Here is a 22,069-nt window from a genome sequence, read left to right on the forward strand (position 1 = left end):
GCTGCTGCTCTGAGGCTGAGAGCTGGGAACAGAACTGGAACATCTGTATCTCCAGGATCCAAATCCCTTAGAGTTTGATTAAATTGGAAGCACACGTAGCTGGTGAGATTACTTCTGGTTCTGTGGGTGCTCATTCATTGCCTGTTACATCTCTGCAGCAAACTTCTCTGCCTTGGAGAGCTCTGAGCGGGTATTTAAATGCATCTAAATGCTTTTCATTTAAAGGGCATTTGGGGATAGGAACCACAGAAGGACTTCAGCACAGGGAGCTGTGGTTAATTGCCTCTGGGAAAACACAATCTGCAAAGTCTAGACAAAAGAGTTGTGTGAGAAAAGCCCTTGGAAATCCACAGCCAAAACATTTGGACACCTTAGAGGGGATGAGAACCTTGGTTATGGAGGCAATTGCTCAGTCCCCTTCATTGCCTTGTGTCCCTTTGTGGGTTTCTCTGTGGCTTCCTAGAGCTCCTGGGGGGTCTGGACTTGCAGAACAACATTTGGTTGTGTTTCAGTTCATTAAACATCTCATCACATGAATAGTAACTCAGGGAAAACCTTCAGCAGAACTGGAAACTGGTAAGGAGATGCTTTCACATGTAGTATGATCATAGGCCTGGTTCAAAACCCATGGAAGGAAGTAGTTGGCTCATTTGCAGGGGCCCATTCTGCTCATGGTAGAGATTGTGCTCAGTGGTGTAGCTGTTAAGATGCAGATAAGAGCAAAGAAGAGCTGTGAAAATTACTGAGTTAAAGTAGATTTTTACATATATGTAGCAGAGGAAATGCTAGAACCCAAATGTACCCTCTCCTGAAGGAGTTCCTCAACCTCTCATTTGTTTGAAAAATAGTTTGTTGTTTTTCTGATCCCTTTCATATGAGCTTACATGAGCTTCTTCCCAGTTTGGGAGCACAGAGTTCCCTGATGCACACTGTGCTGCAGCCCCTGCTTTCTCCTCAGCTGCCCATCTCAGGGAGGGGAGGGAAGCACAAGTGGGGTTTCCACGTCCCAGCTGAGACTTTTCAGCAGGGGAAGGATGTTGCATCATCACACGGCTGGGATTTTGGGCAGCCTGTTTTGTAGGCAAGCACTGAAAACATTTGTTCAGCCAAAAAGGTAGGAAAGATAGATGGGAAGAGGCCTAGTCTGAGAATTACAAGGACTAGAAGTCTCCCAGCTTAAGACTGTGAAGACTTACTATTCAATATAAAAACATAACTGAAACTTAATTATCCCTCTGCTTTCCCCCAGCCAGTCAAGGGTGAAGTCTGTGACACCTCACTAGGCTGCCTGAAATGGCCCTTTGGAGAAGCCTTTCTCCATTATAGCATCATAGAATAATAGAACTGTTAGGGATGGAAGGGACCTTAAAGATCACCCAGTTCCAACCCCCCTGCATGGGCAGGGACACCTCCCACCAGCCCAGGCTGCACAAGCCCCATCCAACCTGCCCTTCAACACTGCCAGGGATGGGGCAGCCACAGCTTCCCTGGGCAGCCTGTTCCAGTGTCTCACCACCCTCATGGTGAAGAACTTCTTCCTGACGTCTAATCTGAATCCACCCACCTCTAGGTTTGATCCATTTCCCCTAGTCCTACCACTACCCAACATCCTGAAGTCCCTCACCAGCTCACTTGTAGGGCCCATTAAGATGCTGGAAGGCCACAATAAGGTCTCCTCAGAGCCTTCTCTTCTCCAGACTGAATAACCCCAACTCCCTCAGTCTGTCTTCATAGAAGAGCTGCTCCAGCCCTCTGATCATCCTTGTGGCCCTTCTTTGGACACATTCCAGCATGTCCATATCTTTCTTGACCCAAGAGAGATTCACAGCACCGACCCAGGGTGATTCTGTGGCTTTCACACCCACAGACATTCTGCTCTCAGCCCCATCCTGCTCAGCCTTGCCCTGTCCCACTGGTCCCCTCCCACCAGTTCCCACCAGGCCTGGTGGGATGCTCTGTGCCCACCCTCTCCACGCCAGCTCTGGGCACACAGGGAGCTCACAGCAGTTCACATCCACTTCACTGGCATTTCTGCAGAGAGTAAGGGTGACACACACCATGAATGAGAAGGGACTTGGTGCCTTATCCGTTCTTAATCCTCAGGAACTCTTGAAAATGTGTCTTTATCCGTTCTAGAAATGTATCTGCCCTGACCTGCCCTTGAGCTGTGTATTCCCACAGCAGTCACAGCTCTTCCAGGAGGAGGACACAGGTGCTGTGTGTCCCTTAGGTTATGCTCTGTAGCTCTCAGTCTTGCAGTCAGGGCACTGGCAGCCCTGCAGGTCACCCTGGGGCCAGAGCAGCACAACCTTCCAAACAGCTCCTGGTGGTCACAGCCTGTACAGCCCTTCCCCTCCTCATGCCTTGACACATGAAATGCAAGACTAGAGTACAGTGTAATAAGAGACAGTTCTTTTTTATAAAGGAGAGAATTTAAAAGTATCCTTTTTTCTTACCTCCTCAAATCCTGCATTTATGCAGTTGGCAGGAGCCCAGAGCTTTGTCCTCTTGAAAAACTAGTGAGCAGAAACCTACTCTCCAGTCATCACCAGCATCTCAGTGACCCAAATACCACTGCAGCTTCACCTCGTGGTGTCAGTAACCACCAGTCACAGACTGAAGTTTCAAACTGTTGAACACTGTGACTCTATTGAGTGGGAGACTCATGACATGCAAAGCTCGGGATAAAACCTCAAGTCAGAACTTGGTTCCTCTACAGAAAAGATTATGAGTAACAGCTGTTAGAGCTGTTGAGCAAATACACTTCAAAGGGCTCTCACTTCTGAGGAGCTGTGAGATGGGGCTTGACCAGCAGCTCCCAGCATTTGGACTCGAATTTAAGAGATTTGCTGTCAAAAATACCACTCTCAGCTTCTACCAGCAGATGAACTTTCTGATTCTCAGAGTGCTCATGTTCTCCACTCACAGAGGTGAACTGGGTGCCTAGCAAACTTTTTAAAGGGAGGAAGGAAATCCCTAACAAGGTTGATAAACTGAGTAAGCAGCTCCTTCTTAAAGTGAAACAGCATCAATTGTGTAAGACTCTTCCCATGGGAACCAGCTTCCAGGATTGTTCCATGTGCTGGCCCTGGTGCTGCTGGTTCCACTGGCTGTGCCTGGCTCATCCCTCCTTGCTGCTTCAGCCCTCAGCAGCCTGTGGGAGTGCTGAGCCCTCAGTGGGGCATCTCAGCTCCTGGGGGAATAGGCAGCTTCTTCCATCTTCTCCAGGCCTGGGATACAGAAGCCCCATGTCACCTCCTGCTCTCCCACCTCCCATCCTGCACTCCAGCTGCCCCCAGTGCTGGCAGCTGTGACCTTGCAGCAGTGCCTGGGTCATCACCTGAGCATGTGAAGGCAGCACGTTCAGTAAACTCATCCTGGTTTGCTCCATTTTACCACAGAGTTTCTCTTTTCATAGAAACGCATCTCAAACATGATAAAACGTGGCATGAAAAGCACAGCCCCTCTCAGGCTGCCCATAGAGAGTCTCTCCACCTCACCCTGCCAGTGAAGGAGAGACCCTTTTTTTTTGGATGCCCCAATCAGTGGGGAACTTGAGTGTATTTTGTTTTGGTTTGGGTTTTTCTGTTTGTTCTAGCCATAAGCTAAAGCTTTAGCCATGTGTTTTAGCCTGTGCTTTATGCTTTTCCAGTAAGTCCCTCCCAAAGATGATTTGAATAGTGCTGGTCACAGAGTTGTCTCTGAACAGCATCTCTTCCAAAGCTCTAGAAGCCTCTGCCACCAAACAGATCAATATTTCTAGATATTTTCTCACTTTCCATAAGACTGGAAGTTATGTACAATTTGTTGCTGCTGTTTGCTAGATATTGTCATTCTGGGACCCTATGGGAAAACCATCCAGAAACACTCTGGGAGCTGGGAACCTGCAAGACATTCTTCTCTAAAATTTAGGAGAAAAAGAGGGAGTTTTAAAAATACTTTTTTAAAATCTTTTTTTTCCTTTTCTAATTGGTAGTTACCTATAGAGATAACACTTTCTTCACACACCAGCATGTTGCTCTAACCAGTCCCAAAAAGCACAGGCCAGGCAAGAGAGGAACAGCAGAAACAAAGGCATGACCAGTGTGGAAGTGACTGCTGTAAGAAGCCCAGGCAGGTCTTGTTTGTCTTGTTTTTGGGGTGAAATGGGTAAAGCAGGAGCTGATGCTGGTGTTTAGAGGCCCTTTTCAGTAGCACCACTGCAGCAGAAGGGAACAGTTTGCTTTCACATATAGACTGATCACCTGGACAAGGGTTGGCAGAGGAGGCTGAAGAACCCACTGACTTGCCCAGCAGCTTTAGCCTCTGGAAGCCCCAGTTGTGTTTCTTTATTCCCTCAGTTGATGCCAAAGTGCCACAGCAGGCAGAATAAACCACCCTCCTCCCATCCCTCTGCCAAAAATGGGTGTTTGTCTCCCAGTGAGCCCTGTCTCCCATTGCCACTTGGCTCAGACTAAAGCAGTTTACAGTCTGTGCCTTTACATGTTGCTAAGGCCTCACTCTATTTTAATAGTCAAATAATGTTTTACCAGAGCTGGCTCCTTTTGCTCTCTAATTGTTTTGATTTTCTTTTACTCCATTTCTTATTTATGAATCATTTCAAACCAGGCCAATGGAAATCTTCAAGTAGGTTTTTAAACAAGTTTTGACAATGTTTTTTAGTTGTTCTGAGCTAAAAATAACACAAATCAGCAGGTACAGACTGGAGAAGAGTTGTCTTCAGTCCCCAAAGGACCTTTTACTGCATTTGCTCCCTAGAGGCAGGCGAATAAAAAACAAGAAAAAAGAAACCATTTCCATTTCTTCAGCCCATATGAGGCTCTGAAGGCCAAGGCACCCTCAGCAGGTGCCACCACCTTCCTCATGGAACCACAGAATGGGTTGGGTTGGAAGGGAGCTGAAAGGTCCATCTAGTTCCAACCTCCCCCCACCCCTTTCTCACCTCAGAAGAGGTTCTCTTCCCTGTGATGGAAAAAAATATCAGAAGGGTGTTTTTCTCCTTGCTGGGTGAGGTTCCTGCAATGCCTGGGGCAAGAGGTAGGCACAGGTTGCCTGTGCTTCTCTGGTGGGGGCAGAAGGACGTATGTCCCCAGGAAGGACTTAGAAATGGTCTTCAGGATCTCCAGCCACTGACCCCCTTCTCATCCCCCACTTTGTTCTTGGGCTGTTGAGTCTTCCCAGGTGCTTTCCACTTCTTAGCCATTTCTGTAGGTGGGCTTCTTCACTGCATTTTGGTCCTTTGATCCCACCAGTACCTTGGTACCATCCCTCAGTCTGGACTGTAGGAGAACTGCATCGGAATGTGTTTTGTTTCTCTGGACAGTGAAAAGGATGATCCCATTTCCCTCTGCTCCTTCCCTTTCTGCTGCTGAGACTCAGGAGGGACAGTCACAGCAACCCTGATGGGGCAGCACCCCCAGCAATAGTCAGCTCTTAACTGAAACACTTGGGAGACTGTGACATGTCACAGTACTTTGTTTCATAACCCAGATGCCACAGGCCAGTGATCAGTGCAGATTTAAAAGGCAAGAGATTATTCTCATTATCTTTTCAGCTTTGAACAAACACCCAGTGAGCTCCCAAGAACAGAAGCAGGGGAGCAGTGGAGTCCCAGTAGGGCTACAGGATTTTTATTTCTTTCTGTTTTGTTTTTTAAATAAATGAAGTTCTGTAACAAAAAGCCCTCACATCTACTTGGTTTCAACGTGTCTGGTTACTCCCAGGCAGAAAAAACACTGCTAAAATGCACCTTGGGTGCTGTATTTCATAGTTAGAGAATATTGCACACAATCTCCTGTTTGCACCCAACTTCATTTTAAGGTTCATCTAGCTCATTTAGCTTTAAATTAGCATTGATATCTTTGTAATATTGTTTGCAGTTGTTTGTAGAAATGAGTTTTTAATAATCCTTACACTGCAGCTGTTAGGGAAGCTGAACATTTGCTATCTTTGATTTCACACCAAGCCCACCAGCAACTCCTTCCATCAGTGGCTCTGCAGGACCCTGCAGGCAGGTGCACAGCTTGCTCCCGGGTGTTACCCACACCTCTGCTTCTTTTATTTTGCAGTTCTTCCCATATGGAGATGCTTCCAAGTTTGCCCAGCACGCCTTCCGAACCTTTGATAAAAATGGAGATGGGACCATCGACTTCAGAGAGTTCATTTGTGCTCTGTCCATCACCTCCCGAGGCAGCTTTGAGCAGAAGCTGAACTGGGCCTTCAACATGTACGACCTGGATGGTGATGGTAAAATCACAAGAGTGGAGATGCTGGAAATTATAGAGGTGAGATCAATATGACACTGAACGTGTCTGAACATTGGTAAAATGTGTCGATTTGCTCACATCCCCTTGAGATGTTGAGCAGCCCAGAGGCTGTGCTGTCCATTACAAACATTGATCCTGCACTGGCTCGTGCCTGAAAGGTGCAAGAGCACAAACATTGGAATAGATGTCATCTCTGAGAACTGCAGAGCACGTGTGGGCATCTCTGCTTTTAAATATCCAGAGGTAATTATGTTACTTGTTTGGTTTTTCCCCCAGTGAGCACTATGAACCTTAAGAACAACACAGCCAAGGATTTCCCAAGCCCATCTCAAAAAATCACTTGACACCCATGAAATTACTGGTTGGTAGGTCAAGTAGCTGAGACCTTAGTGGATATTAACTGTAGATCATCACAGAAGTGTTCAGGGATACCAGGGTGTTGCAGGTGAGCTCTCTCAGTAACAGAAAGGATAAAGTTCACCTCCTTCATCATCTGTGAGCTCCTGGCACAGCAGCTCATACCAGATTTTGCTCATCTGTGTACACAGAAAGCTCTTAAAAGGTGACTGCTTCCTAAAACTCATGATTCAGAATTTCTGTGGAATATTTCAATGAGTAAAAGCCAAACAAACAGTTGATCCAGAGAACAGGTCACAACAGCTTGGCACTGTGAAACAGAAGCCAAAGAAATTCATTCCAGGATGCAGAATGCAACGACCAAAATAAATCTACACCTAAAGAAAGTTAAGCACATTCTTCCTTGTTCTAAGTACATGGACAGTCTATTCTAAGAAAAAAAAAAACCCTTAGGGATACTGGCAATATTTTTATTTCTTGGACTATCTTTCTAGAATTTGATTAGGTAGAAAAAATCAGGTTAATGAATGAGTGTGTTGACTTTTCTCTTTGGTTTCTTTCCAAAGGCCATCTACAAAATGGTGGGCACTGTGATCATGATGAAGATGAACGAGGATGGTCTGACGCCCGAGCAGCGGGTAGACAAGATCTTCAGTAAGATGGATAAGAACAAAGATGACCAGATCACACTGGATGAATTCAAAGAAGCTGCAAAGAGTGATCCCTCCATCGTATTACTCCTGCAGTGTGACATTCAGAAATGAGCTCGTGTCCCACGCGTCATAGACTGCACAGAAGTTTAATGTTCCATTCAGTTTGCAGCTATTTCCACACACACAAAAATTTGCTTGGACTACCTATAAATGGACTTGCTTCTTGTGTTTGAAACACTTGTGTGCATGAGAATGTCATTTGCTAAAGAATTTTCAAAGTATATAAAAATAAACTGCCACGACGTGAGGTGTGCAATGTCATTTCATCACAACCCTGTTCCTCTGAAGCCTGTGCAGCAGTCCTGGGCTGCAGTGAATTCTCTTATTTATTGTTCATGTTTTACTGATGCTCTAGCTCTGTGTCTCCCTAGGCTGAGTAATGTTAGTGACACTGAATTCCCATGGTAATGTTAACTGTTGATTATCAGCCATGTCACCATCCTGCTGTAAAGTAGAACTGGACAGACAGAGGGGAAGAGTTTCCTCAGCTCTTTAGTCTGATCCACACACGTGCTTGTATTGTCAGTGGATATAAATGTACTTAATTTGCATGCCTTTTAGGTTTGCCTTAATTCTTACCTCATTTGCATCCCTTCAATCCAGAAAGAGCTATGTCAGAGGAATGCAGTATATAAAAAAAAAAAAGAGAAACTCCTGCTAAAATGATCCCTTTAATTAAAAGTATATATAAATATATCTATATAATGTTTAAAATATTGTTTTATTGGAAGTTTAAAGGTTTTATTGGAAGTGTATTAATCTTTGCCTGAATTTTCAAAAGCTTCCACAGAGGTTGCAATATATATGTCCCCAAATAAATTTATAACATTTGACCTTTTCCCCTAATTCTTATTTCATGTCTTCAACATGGTGATAAAAAAAAAAAAAGTTCAATCTGTTTAATGATCTGTCACTGAACTATTGGGAAATATGTTCTTCATTATGAAAGCGTGAAGAAAACTTCTTTGCACTCACTAGGAAAGTCATATTCTACTAAAGCAAAAGTTGTAGGTCTTGTTTTTACCACCAGGGCAGTTGTTGATGCTCTAAGATGCCAAGATACCTACTAGAGCTGTGCTCACAGAGTTCCTGAGCCAGCTGGACCTTCAGTGCGCTTTGGTTCCTTGGCCCAACTCTGGGCTTTTCATGTTTTTCCCTCCTTTGAGCAGAATCAACCTGGGCTGGAGGGAGGTGTCCCTGCCCACGCAGGGGGTTGGGACTGGATGATCTTGAAAGTCCCTTCCAGCCCAAACCAGCCTGTGATCCTATGATTGTTAGGACACTGAACTACCCCAGGTTGAATAATAAAAGACACGTTGTCAAAAAATCATTGCTGACAAATCAACCATGAAGTATCATGATTGAGAAGGGGCAGAGAAGAAAACCAGCTTCCTCCTCAGCTCCATGCACATCCATCAAGTTTCTCTCTATCCTGTGGCAAGACCAAGGTCTGTGCAGCCCTGAGAAAGCATCAAGAAGTGTCAGACTCCAGGAGGTGCAGATAAAAATCATCCCCTACACCCCATTTCCCACCACTTGCTGGTAGTTTCTCATGTTCAGCTGCTGAGGTTCCACTTGAGAAAAATGAAACACGTTTTACTGCCTGTATTAATCAGCAGATGTTTAAGAAGTCTAGGAAGACACCTAGATTTTTAACTTCATGCTAACTTCAGGTGTGAAGGGACACTAAAACATGACCACAAGTATCAGTTCTCACTCTTTATTAAAATATTACTCCATAGTTATACAAAATATATTTCATCTTTCCCAGAAGAAAAACAGAACTGATAAAAAAATTCTACTAGTTGACAGTTAAAAATATCAACTGAACACCCCGGGCTTTTTCATCATCAAAAACTGTGCTTATTGTTGGTCTAGACACACCCAGTAACTCAAAAACCCAATCAGAACCACAACAGCAATAAACCAGGAACCTCTTCTTTTCCAGACAGTATCTAACAAAAGATCCTGCTATCCAGCACCAGGAAGTAATAACTGGACACACGTGTCATGCATTTGTCCTCCAGAGTTTCCCACATTCACACCCGGAGCTACTTATCCATCTTCCTCTTCATTCTTCCTATTTTTGAAGTTCAATGTTCTCTGGCCTCTCTCGGGGTCTTGCATTCGGAGGATTCGAATCCGGGCACTCGCGGGCAGAGAACTGCAAATAAAACAGGTTTTACCATCTTCCAGCAGTGCTGCTTCTGCACACATCTCAGCACTTCCACTTGTTGCTTTCCACATTTTCCTTTAAGTAACTTCCTCTTTTTTCTTGGACAACTTTAAAAACAACAGTAACATGGGGTGAAGTTGGGGCTTTGAACTGAGACTGGAGCCAGACTTCAGTAAAAGCTTGAGGTGAAGACAATGACTGATTTCAATCGTGTGACTGCCAACAATTAGCTACCTTAACTAGAGAAATTACTAAGAGAAACTCCAAATGAAATAATGATAGAATGCAGTTTATATTTGCCTGACAGATCCTCAAGTGGCACACACTTAATACATGTATAATTGCTCACATCATCCTAAGAACAAGCAGACTGAAAGCAGTTCTGAGGAGAAGGATCTGAGAGTCTTGGTAGGTAGTAAATTATCCATGAGCCAGCAATGTGCCCTTGTGGCCAAGAAGGCCACAAGAAGCCTGGCGAGAATCCTGGGGTGCATGAGGAAGAGTGTGGCCAGGAGGTTGGGGGAGGCCATTCCCCCTCTCTGCTCTGCCCTGGTGAGGCCACATCTGGAGAACTGGGACCAGTTCTGGGCTCCCCAGTTCAAGAGAGACAGGGAACTGCTGGAGTGAGTCCATAGGAGTGTAACAAGGATGGCTGGGGGGTTGGAGCATCTCCCTGCTGAGGAAAGGCTGAAGGAGCTGGGACTGTTCAGCCTGGAGAAGAGAAGGCTGAGGACAGACCTTATCAGTGCCTACAAGTATCTCAGGGTGGGTGCAGGAGGATGGAGCCAGACTCTGCTCAGCAGTGCCCAGGGACAGGACGAGGGGCAACGGGCACAGGCTGGAACATGGGAAGTGCCACTGAAATATGAGGGGAAACTTCTTTACTCTGAGGGTGACAGAGCCCTGGGACAGGCTGCCCAGAGAGGGTGTGAAGTCCCCTTCTCTGGAGATATTCAGACCCCCTGGATGCAGCCCTGAGTGATGTGCTCCTGGGGATCCTGCTTTAGAGGGGAGTCGGGCTGGATGATCTCTAGAGCTGCCTTCCAACTCTGACAGTTCTGTGATTCTATAAACATACTTTAATACAGGCTTCTCCATCAATTATCCTAAAGAGATTTGTTCTGACATGCCTCCACACTTTTGTTATATTAAACATTTGCTGAACATGCAACATGTAACAAAACATAACAAAACCAAGCTGCACTTGAATGATTAAGCTTTTAAACAGTAACCATGCAGAATATTTCTGTATGTTTACTGAAGAGTTTCAGAAATTTCCCCTAAAGCATTTGCACTGAATTAACAACAGAATACCTACTTCTTGTAGATTTTAGTAAGGGAAGACAATTATGAGTAAATAATTTGGAAGACTGACTTCACTGATTGTATTTTACTACAGAGTGGGCTGCCCAAGGTTAGACAGTGACTGTCCCCTTAAGCTGGGCCTGGCTTTCCCAGTGACTCCTATCTAGGTTTTTAAAGAATTTTGGGCTACTAGATCAAAAAAAGCAAGGAGGAAGTTATCAGTTCCTAGATTAGTGTTATTAAAGAAAAAAAATCAACTAAAAATATAAACACCTTGCAACTTAAGAGGAAAAATGCAAATTCTGTTTATCTAGGAAAGGGAGAGGGAAACACAGGGCTAAAAACTACCAGGAACCCACTTTACACAATAAAACATTTCAAAAAGCTGTTCTGCTTAAGGTGAACTGATTCAAGTCCCTCTGAACTACTATATTACGACGTAGTAAGGAAGAGTGAAAAAGCTGTTCACAATTTCCAGACCCATCAGCAACAAACTGCTTAATTGTTGATGTTCTACTGCTACAAACAGCAAAACTGCTTTCTCCTCATACTTCCTTTGTTTTCAAGTTCTACTCCTTGCCACAGACTTTCCCTTTCATTCTTGTGCCAGGAAATATAACCCACCACGTTTACCTCATGGTTTGTGGAGTAAGCAAAATGAACTGTCGATGATGCTGAGAGTCAGCCACCTTCAGAATCATATCCATTGCAATTCTTCTGTTAACCATGTCCTAAAGACAAAAGATTCATCAGGTAGTCCCCATGTACTTCACTGGCCTGTTATTCCACAAATTAGAAAAAAATCTCTAAGAATAAATTAATTAGAAAATATCTTAATAGGAAAACCTACTGGATTTAATTAATTTACGTAACACCTTAGGGAAAGAAAGAAAGAAAAGTCTAATCAAATCCAAGCTGCAGAAACATCAGGGTTAAATTCTAAGTCTGGGGAATTCTAAAGATTCTACTTTTTTGTAAACATCCACAACTGAAAGTTTTCTGCTGGAAAAAATCACACACTCCTACTCACCATGTCTTTCTATCAGCTTTGATATGCACACAGTGCTTCTTTACTCTGTTGGTATGCTGGGATGAACTGCACTTCAGTAGAATAATGTTTCCTACAAAATCCTGCCTCAAAATTACCTGATGGGATTTAAGGGCTGCATGAAACCTAAGACATTATGGAGCTCACTTTGTTGTTGTTATTATTCTCACTATTCTGAACACAGCCTTCTGCCCTAGGCTTGCTGCAAAAGACGTGTCATGGGAAGCTGTTATCAGCAGGAGGTAAACAAGGCTCTGCTTCTGGCCATTGCTACACGTGAAACCAGGAAACCTCTCTCACAAGTGTGCCGGTGGAGTCCTCTCGTGGTGGGTCTCCAGGATGACACCTAAAGGAACTACACAACTTCCTTGCACAGAAACGGGAGGACAAATTGCGTGGGCTTATTTATGGAATCGGTGACATGGAAATTCTCTAAAGTTCCAAGTATCTACCTTGTAACAGAGGCCCTAAGCTTTGGAAATAGGCTGAAAAAGAACTGCCTGACCACCTCAGATGCACACTTTCCATTTTGGAATTTTATTACCTTTTCCCTTTATTTCTGTGATTCCCAGTAAATAAATCATTCCTGGGAAAGGGACAGAAGGCAAAATGAAATAATCCAGTATTTAGTCTTTGTCTCACAGAATCAAAGACTTTCTCAAACCATACAACACTGCATATTCATAAGGAGGAAACAAAATATATTAAAACTTTGGTTCATTGCCTACCCAGGGCAGCTGTATCCAGAGATGAGGTTTCTCAGTTTTACCTGGTATCAGCATTTACTGTTCATTATTCTGCATTTCAGCATCTCAGAAAGATGCTTCTAGGTGAAGCATAAAACAAGTTTCTGTGCAACATCAGTGACTTGTGTTGCTGCACCTGCTCTGAAAAAGCCACAGGGATCTCCAAGCTGAGAGAAGCCAAAGCACATGCTAAACTGTCACAAAAATATGCTGTGAAAACCTCTGAGAAACACAATAAGAACTCCTGGGGGAACAATTCCAATTTATGCATTTTTAACTAATATTTAGTTAAAATACTTCATCACATGAAATAACAGAGATGCTCACAGCTCTGGGTACCAACTAATAAGCTTCAAAGGTCACTAAGCAAAATAAAAAAGATCCATAACAAGTTTTGTTTTGGGAGATCTGGTTTTTGGAAGATCTGGTCTTTGGTTTTGGAAGATCTAGTTTTTGGTTTTGTAGTTTTTTATGTATTATTTACAGTTAACTCTAGTGTTTTCAAGTCTAACCAAATACAAACAACAACCCAACTATTTCACTAATTTACAGAAATCATAATGGCAAATACAGTTTAAACTGTACCATGTAGACATCAAATTCATCCAAGCATCTGAAAGGAGATTCAGTAATGGACCACAGAGAAAGAATGAAACAAACTGTTGAGAAGGAACGTTCACCTCCTGATAAGGATCTCATGTCATTAAGAGCAGCTCTGTCTTCCTCTCGAGGCTGGACCTTGAAGTAAAAACATTCAGAGCCATTTTTAAAGCCAAGGTGGAGACTTTTAAAAATAATCATCATTTTCATGGCAAATACATGACATATGAACAGACAGGGAACATTTGAGAACAATTTTATGCACTTCCCTGCCACTGCCATTCTGGAATGGGATGGCTCCTGCTGATTTTGTAACACACTTATAGGATCAGTGCAACTTAATCTATCACAGTAAAACACATTTAAAAGACTGTGTGACTCTGCCAGTGCTTTCTTTTCCAATCCTCTATTAGTAGCTATTAAACAATGTTAAATAGATGTCAACCAGTATTACAGTAAAATCCAGTGGTTACCAGCTACAATAGGAAAGCAGGTAATGGATTTAAAGCTGGAGTTCAAATGGGGAACAGCTTCTTTACCAGAACAAATGTTCTGAACAGTCCTTTGGTTCCAGTGACTATGAGGACACCTTGTGGCACTGTCTCTTCAAGCATCAATTTAAGCATCATTTTCCTGTTAATTACATTACCTTTAAAAAGCTAAGCAGGAAAACAAAAACTACTTTGGAGTGGGGTGCAGCCTTTTGGTGTCGGTTTTTGGTTTTTATGTGGGGGGGTGGAGGGGTGTTTTCTTTTTTTTCAAATATAAAAAAGTATTCTAATAGAGCAGAATGGCCTGAGTTGGAGTTTTCAGGTACATATCCTTCACCTGTTTGGTTAGCTCTAGGGCAACACACATTTATGTTATCACCTACACATTTGTCCCCCTCAATTCCTAAACCTGAAGTGTCCCACAGAAACACAAGTAAATACCCCCATGACTAAAACTTCTTGGGAAGTATGTTAAAAGAGATGCAGAAAAAAACCAATCTTGAAACTTACAGCCATGAGAATTTTTTTTAAACAAGAACTAGAGTCATTATACAATCACTCAAATAAAGGCTGAATTCCTATCAGTGAAACTGGAATTAGTAGTTTTGAAAGACTGATTAGGATGACTTCCTAGTGAATTCTTATCCTCAGCATAAGACAAAGGTTGAAATTTATTCCATGCAACCTAGCAAGCAAGATAAGATGGAAATATGATTTTTGTTCTTGCTTATTTCAACAACATCCTATAATTCAGTATATCACATTTTGGAGAGGGGAGAACAATTCATTCTATCCTTTGCAATGCCATGTTTTAGCAACTGATATTAAAATATAGTAATAACAATTCAGTAGATATTTTGATAACTGAAGTCATGTAAAGTAACTTACTGTCATTGAAAGTGTCTCATTCTTGTGATCAAAGCATATTTTTCCAGAGCAAGCTCGAATACGTAATAAATGGTCAAAGTAGAGGTTGCATCGTAAAGAAAGGAGCCTAAAATCAGTTAAATCAAGCAAACAAACATTAGGCCAGTAAGTTTTAAAATACACTAAAAAGTGACAACAGATTTTTATCTACATCATGTTCCTAAATACGAAGCCTTGTCCATTAATAACATTTTTCCCAATCAATTGCTCCTTCTGAGAAGGTTCATTCATTCTCTGCTTCCACCTGCAAAGGCTGGGATTCTCCTGACCATCACTACTTTTCAGGATCATAATGGCACACCCTCCAAGTCCCAGATGAAAAAGTACACACAGTAGAGCTAACACAGATATCCCTCCATTTCTGCTCAAGGGAATGGCAGGCAATAAAGGACAGCACTAGAAAATAGACCAAGAGTCCTTCTGAAGCGAGGTCACCACAAAATGTTCCTTGATAGCTACAGGACACTATGGGACTGGAGCCAGAAAGAAGGGGGGCACCCCCAGTGTGGACACTCCACAACAGAAGCAGTTGTCAAACTGCAGAATCTGAATAAAGATCTTGGTAATTTTTCAGCACAGGGGAGAGAAGTGTTTGGTCCACAATGGAAACACCTGAGCACAGCACTTGATGAAAATGAGCGACAGGTCAGCTGATTTCAGTGCTAGTTTCTTGGTCATGTTTTACTGACCAAAACCAGCCCTGAAACACAGAACCAAAACTGCCTTGGATTAAGTCAGCAGTTGAGGCCTTTGCTGGGAAGCAAAACAGAGCCTCCACTCATCTTCTTCTTCCAGCTGTCAGTCCAGACAGCCTCCAAACTGCTAAGCACAATAGTATTGGATCTGGAAGCAAGGTGAGATTGGAAAAATTGTTGTGAATTCTACCTTAAAGATACCTCATCCTCACAGGTCTGCTCCAGGTTGTTCACCCTGAAATATGGGCACATACTTACATCTACATGGCAGTTTACCTGAAAGCTGAACTTCCAGTAAAATTAACTCACCTTAAGAATTGCCGATATATTTTGAATCTCTGTGTCATTATTTCTTCCAGCAGCCTAATAAATTTCTTTAAATTCTTTACTTTACTGTTTGCATCCTCATATCTTTCCTTTGCATCATGAAATTGCCTGTTTTAATTAACAGAAGGTTTAAGATCAGCATGCATTACATTAAACCCAAAGCCATTATAGCAAATGCTGAAAATCAATTTGATTATCAAAGCAAATAAAAAAATGTCTTGTGAGGCCAAAGTTCAAGCTAGAAGCACTTGTTGAGTCAAGTACAACAAATGAACATTAAGTTTTCTTTTTAAAAATTAAAAACAGTAAAAATTAAATTTTATTTCTATTTTTAGCTCTTTTGAAAGGAAACTCCTACACCAAGGAGAACAAATTACTGGGTTTCCCCATGCTCAGGAATATCCAAGGTGAGCAATTCCTTGAAATACACTCAAGTAAGAGCCTCAAGTAATTGCTCAACTTCTGCATTAGTTATTCAGACTAGAAGTGTCTCATTGCTCACAGCATCCCAGAGCAATGGTGGGTCATGTTCACACCACGCAGCCATAACTGGCACAACTCTAAGCACTCAGAGGGGATCTGATTATTGGTAATTTCAAAGAATTATGGAATGGTTTGTGTTGGAAGAGACCTAGAATATTATATAGTTCCAACCCCCCTACATGGGCAGGGACACTTCCCACCAGACCAGGTTACTCCAAGCCCCATCCAACCTGCCCTTCAACACCTCCAGGGATGGGGCAGCCACAGCTTCCCTGGGCAACCTGTTCCAGTGTCTCACCACCTTGACAGTAAAGAAATTCCTTCCTAACGTCCAACCTGAATCTCCCCTCTTCCAGCTTAAAACCATTACCCCTCATCCTATCACTACACAACCCTGCTAAAAAGTTCCTATCTACAGTACAGACATTTTCCATCTTACCTGCACTACTTCAGACATTCAAGATGACTTACTGTATGATTTCTTCTCTGTTTCCATGACGAACATTTTCTGAATTGATCCTCTCTCTCAAGCGATTCATTTCTGCATCAAGACTCTTCACAGTCCTGTTGACCTCGATGCGCTCCGAGTAGATTTGCTTGGCTTGGGCAGTTTTTTCCTAAAGTAATGTTTGAAACTCCATTGTTACAGGTTTGTTGGGGTTTTTTTAAAAATCTTTTTAGCCTTCACAACAAATATTTTACGCTAGGGAAAAATCTCCAAGCAAGAAGAATGTTTTTGTATTGTTGTTTGTGTACTTACCATTAACAACTTCACTACCAACATTTATTGGTAGGGAGTTACTTCAGTTGTAAGAACTGTATCCTTCCAAGATATTTAATAAGATCACAGTTATTTAAATAATACAGATATAAAATACAGATAGAAGGAACCAATTTCACCATATTTAAATATTCAGAGAATCACAGAATCACAGGGGTTGGAAGGGACCACTGAAGATCAAGTCCAACCCCCCTGTCAGAGCAGGAACACCTGGGGCAGATCACACAGGAACGTGTCCAGGTGGGTCTTGAAAGCCTCCAGTGAAGGAGACTCCACAGCCTCTCTGGGCAGCCTGTCCCAGGGCTCCAAATGTAATTAAATATTCTTCCAAAAGTCTTTGTGGATGTGATTTCAGAGTTAGTTAATACAGCTTGATTAGACAAGTCTTTAAAAGATCAGGTATAAGGTCTGTACAAGGGAAAACCTAGCATCTAAAAAACCAAAACAGTATTATTCAACTTCACTTCAAACACAGATTTTAAGGTTTAGTAATTTTAATATTTTCATTGCAAAATACAGAAGAAATAGTCCTAGAGGGATAACCCCTAACTCATCTGCCAAGACAGAAATGCTGCTCTGCCAGACAAAAAGAGGCCTTGATTTATTTATGCAAAATTACTTTTACTTGATGTAGTTATCAGCTTAGGACACAGCTGAGAGAACATTCAGTGTAGCCAAGTATTGGTATGATCTATATTATACAAGTGGAATGATTTATTATTCCATATTAGATGGATCATAACTGTCTGACTTCAAGAAAGCAAAAACTCCACACCTACCTCTAATTCTTTTTCTTTGGCAGCTAGTAAATCTTTAAGTCTTTTCATGCAAACCAAGTGTTCCTTCTGTTTGTCTTGATAGTGCTGCAAACAGCGTTTGCTGTTTCCCACTTCTGAGTCAGCCTCATTTAATTCATCCTGTTGGAATAAATCAAGGTATGAGCTGTTTGGGGTACATTCCCAAGCATCTCCCTAATGTTTGCTGACTTATCACAGGTAATGATGTTGTTTTTAACACTGTCTATTCTATTTTGCTTTCAGTAGGACTACTCCTCCCAAAGTCCAGAAGCTTTAAGAGCAACCTATCAGAAAGTCTACGTTCCATTCTGACAGGGACATAATAAAAGCTTGCAGTGGTTTTAGGAATCATATCTTGAGGAGATACTTTAATCTTTGGAAAAAAAGCCATCCTTTCTCCTAAACCTCGAAAAACTAATGTATTTTTTGAACTACACCCTCACCAGAACTTCTGATGCCTGTGTGACATCACCTAGACTGTATTTCTGTGAAAAAAGTCAATGTCCTGATATATATACATATATATAAATATGTGTGTATATACAGAAGTGCATTTCTGTGCAAAAATTCAGTCTTCTGCTATATATACATATATATCTATAAATATGTGTGTGTGTGTGTGTGTGTATATATACAGACTATAGCAACTGCCATACTGGAGATGCAGATCCAGTTGAAACAACAACAAACCCTTCCTGAGAAGCCAAGAGGCATAAGAATGACATAAATTAGAAGTCAACTTTCTTTCTCTTCCCTGTCAACTTATCTTAAAGACACAACATTTAAAAAATAACCCCAAACCAAACACATATGACAAAAAGCACCCCAAATACCAAAGGAAAAATAACAAAGGAAACCAACCACTGACAACCATAATGGATGCTTTTACCTTTTCCTAATCCTGCCTTAAAGGCACAACTTGCTCTATGCCAATAGTTCAGCAAACAACTGCAGAACACACAGCAGTACATCTAATCTAAAACACTTTCAGGAGTTTAGGAGTTGCCCTCTATCACTTCATAATAATAACCAATAATGTTCTAATATTCTGAATAAATAAGTTCTCCTTCCTTACACAGTTCTCTTCAAATAGAACATACCTTTAGAATTTCCACATTAGATACATTATAGCTAATATATTTATCAGTTGTTTCTCCATTTCCTTTCTCTTTTTGTTTGCTCTTGCTTTTTTCACTGGGCTGACTTAAATCATTACCCCTTGTCCTATCACTAGATGAAATGCTCCATTTCCAGTTTCATAGGTAGACCTTAAATATACCAGGAAGAAGCACACTCTTTTCTCTTGCCTCCTTTTTAACTTCATTCCCTTTGGGTAAACAAAGTGAATGAATTAAAAATACAGTAAAAATTAAATTACTGGTACCTTAATTGGACCAGCAATTTCTTCCACTTGATGAATTTTCTCTTTCATTTCTTCAAGTTTTTTTTCAGCTACTTGAAGAAGGTTTTTCAGTTCTTCCATATTTCTGCTTTGCTTCTGCATGTCTCTTTTTACAGATTCCATCTTACCCTTATTTTCTTCAGCTTCATCTTCCTGCCAAAACATATTAAAAGGAAGAATAAAAAAAAAAAAAAAAAAAAAAGGAGAGATATGTATGTGGAATTTCCTAATTATGTGACTGAAACAGGGACTTGATTTGGGAGTTGCCATAAAAAGCCCAAAGGGGTTAGGATTTTTTGAAGGCTTAGCCATGATACTATTTTACTACTGTGATTTTTTATATAGGAGAACAAAGTAACTTCCCTCTGGATGTGTGACACTATTCAAAGTAGTACAGGAAGAGTCAGTGGATCATCACTGTTTTCTAGACTTTCATATCACTCCTAATGAATGATCATTATGCACACTTTCTGATTCAAAATGACAAATATTAAAAAAAAATAAAAAAATAGAATGAAACTCTCTATTGCTGAGATATCTTTTACAATCAGACAATTGTGAAACCAAGGTAGCAATGAACAACAAATACCAAGTGAATACCAACTGATACACAGTAGTGGTCAGGAAGTACAGGAAACAGAACAACAACCCAACTCCAAGAAAAGAATAAGAAGCAAATCTATACATCTACCAGCTGCACAAGACCATTATCAGAAGCAATGGTAAAAATTTTGAAGTTCAAAAAGTCCAATATTTTTCAAATAGGAAGATATTCTCCTATGAAAAGGTAATGAAGTATTTTTCCATCTCACTTAGCCCTTGAAAAAGGCTGCACTTCTTTTTTAAACCAACTGAATTAGATGATCTGGAAAAGAGAAACCTTACAAGAGCTTACAGTGCTTGTACCAATCCCTTACATTTTGAGGCAATTTTGAAATGTTTACTTATATGCATATGTGTGTACCCTGAAAGACAGACTGGTGAAGAAATGTGACTTTGTGCCACCATCAGAAGTGACCAAAAAAATTAAATAATTCTGGGCAACTTAGCCTCTTGCTGATCACAGATAAGATAGTGGGAAAACTGGCATGGAATTTAACTGAAACAACTGCAGTTGGGATTATTATCAACATCTATGAGCATGATTCCCAGAATTCAGATCTTATCCACCTATACATTAGATTATTACAGAGCAGTAATTGAAATTCCTGGCCACCAACATAAAAATCACAACAGATTATCAAACATTTTTACATGGACTTTGAAATGTGTACATGGTGAAGCTGTAGTAAAGCAAGTAATGATGGGTTGGGGGCAGAGCGGCAGTGCTGTGACATAACCTATGCTCCAGAGTGGCCTTGACCCATGCTTTGGTGGTGCCACTTCTGACCTCTAACCTACAGCACTGCAGGTCCAGAATGAGTAAAGAAAGACTCTTTCCAGTAGTTGCCAGTGACAGGACAAGGGGCAATGGGCACAAGCTGGAACACAGCAAGTTCCATTTAAATATGAGGAAAAACTACTTTATGGCGAGGGTGACAGAGCCCTGGGACAGGCTGCCCAGGGAGGGTGTGGAGTCCCCTACTTTGCAGATACTCTAGACCTGCTTGGATGCAGCCCTGAGTGATATGCTCCAGGGGATCCTGTTTAGCAGAGGAGTTGGGCTGGATGATCTCTAGAGATCCCTTCCAGCTCTGACAACTCCACGATTCTGTGAAATGTCTGGAATATCCCTTCACAACCACTTTGCCTTCCACAAACCTGCAGTGCTACTGGTTCAAAAAATGGCAGAAGTGAAAGAAGAAAAACCCACAACCAAACAAAAACTCACAAAAAGTAAATAAAATCATGCCATGGACATCATTGTAGACATTCTCTAAAGTGCCACATTCTTCACTATTTATCCAACTTTACACTACTTTAAAAAACAACAGGATTTGCCTGACTCAAAACACTGCCAGCATTAAAATACTTTATTTCATCTCCTTATTAGACATAATTTGATAATATGTTCTTACTAATGTACAGATGTCCACTGACTGGTGTTCTTCCATATTTTCAAGATCTGCTATTTCTGCATTTGTTCTTCTTATTTTTATCTGAAAAGAAACAGAAAATAAATAACATTAAGCTTCTCTAAAGAGAAAAGTTCACATTTGTTCATTTTAGTCAACACAGAAAGCAATATATTTTGTCTTTTAGTTTCATTAGTACAAAAGACAATTCTTCCCATTTACCTAAGGATTAAACTTTTATAAGATACAACTTGTTCTAAAAGACAGAGACTTTAAGTCATTACATTATTACTGTATTTCCATTCAACATGACAACTGAATAAAATGTATTTTATTTTTCCTTCAAATCCTGATCTTCAGAAATCTGAGTGCAGTTTCTTTGCTGGTTCTTATTTGTAGTTTACTGAATATAACTTTATATAGTATGTGTTATCTTACACTGCCTAACTGTAAGATCATTAACCACCACAAAAAGATATACTATCTAAAAAGAAAGAACCAATAGTTGTTAAATGGTTTATAAATAAATGAACATTAAAAAAACCCTTAAAGATTAAATATTTAGCATTTTAAAATGAGTTAAGAATACAAATTAAGAACATGAAGAGAAATAAGATTTGAGGAAAGGAAGAGACAAGGCTCAAGAGAAATAAAGTAGAGAGAAGCAGGAAAAAGAAATTTGCAAAAACTTCCTACTTGTGCCAAAAATAGCAGTAGTGATTTGTAAGGTTCAGCACAAGAGAAGGAAGAAAACAAACACAAAAAGATACCATCCAGAAACTACAACATACACTAGGATTGTTGTGACCTGATTCTGCCCTAAATGATGAAAGCATACAACAAAACAAACAACATGAATGCAAATAACAGAAGTACCATAAACATGAAAGACTACCATCCACTCAAAATATATTGCAGAAGTCAAAGTGAAATAGGGAAA

The 22,069-nt window shown here is 41.1% G+C and overlaps 2 protein-coding genes across 3 annotated transcripts in view; one reads left to right on the forward strand and one right to left on the reverse strand.

The window, feature by feature from the left end:
• VSNL1 (visinin-like 1) overlaps positions 1–8,230 on the forward strand; it is a 47,424-nt gene extending 39,194 nt beyond the window's left edge. The window contains exons 2-3 of one of the 2 annotated variants that reach the window (XM_010002366.1): positions 6,069–6,284; positions 7,190–8,230. In XM_010002366.1, coding sequence (XP_010000668.1) covers positions 6,069–6,284; positions 7,190–7,387 — 414 coding nt within the window. In that variant the 3' untranslated portion in view covers positions 7,388–8,230. The remainder of the gene's footprint in view (positions 1–6,068; positions 6,285–7,189) is intronic. The other variant, XM_010002367.1, reaches the window with a different exon arrangement.
• A 1,161-nt stretch (positions 8,231–9,391) lies between these two features.
• SMC6 (structural maintenance of chromosomes 6) overlaps positions 9,392–22,069 on the reverse strand; it is a 29,894-nt gene continuing 17,216 nt past the window's right edge. The window contains exons 18-26 of the mRNA XM_010002396.1: positions 21,133–21,213; positions 19,097–19,267; positions 17,695–17,832; positions 16,606–16,751; positions 15,634–15,759; positions 14,591–14,696; positions 13,197–13,349; positions 11,451–11,548; positions 9,392–9,500 (exon numbers count right to left, since the gene is read on the reverse strand). Coding sequence (XP_010000698.1) covers positions 9,392–9,500; positions 11,451–11,548; positions 13,197–13,349; positions 14,591–14,696; positions 15,634–15,759; positions 16,606–16,751; positions 17,695–17,832; positions 19,097–19,267; positions 21,133–21,213 — 1,128 coding nt within the window. The remainder of the gene's footprint in view (positions 9,501–11,450; positions 11,549–13,196; positions 13,350–14,590; positions 14,697–15,633; positions 15,760–16,605; positions 16,752–17,694; positions 17,833–19,096; positions 19,268–21,132; positions 21,214–22,069) is intronic.

The sequence above is a fragment of the Chaetura pelagica genome, unplaced genomic scaffold (assembly GCF_000747805.2).
Source record: "Chaetura pelagica isolate M959 unplaced genomic scaffold, ChaPel_1.0 scaffold46, whole genome shotgun sequence".
Taxonomy (NCBI): Eukaryota; Metazoa; Chordata; class Aves; order Apodiformes; family Apodidae; genus Chaetura; species Chaetura pelagica.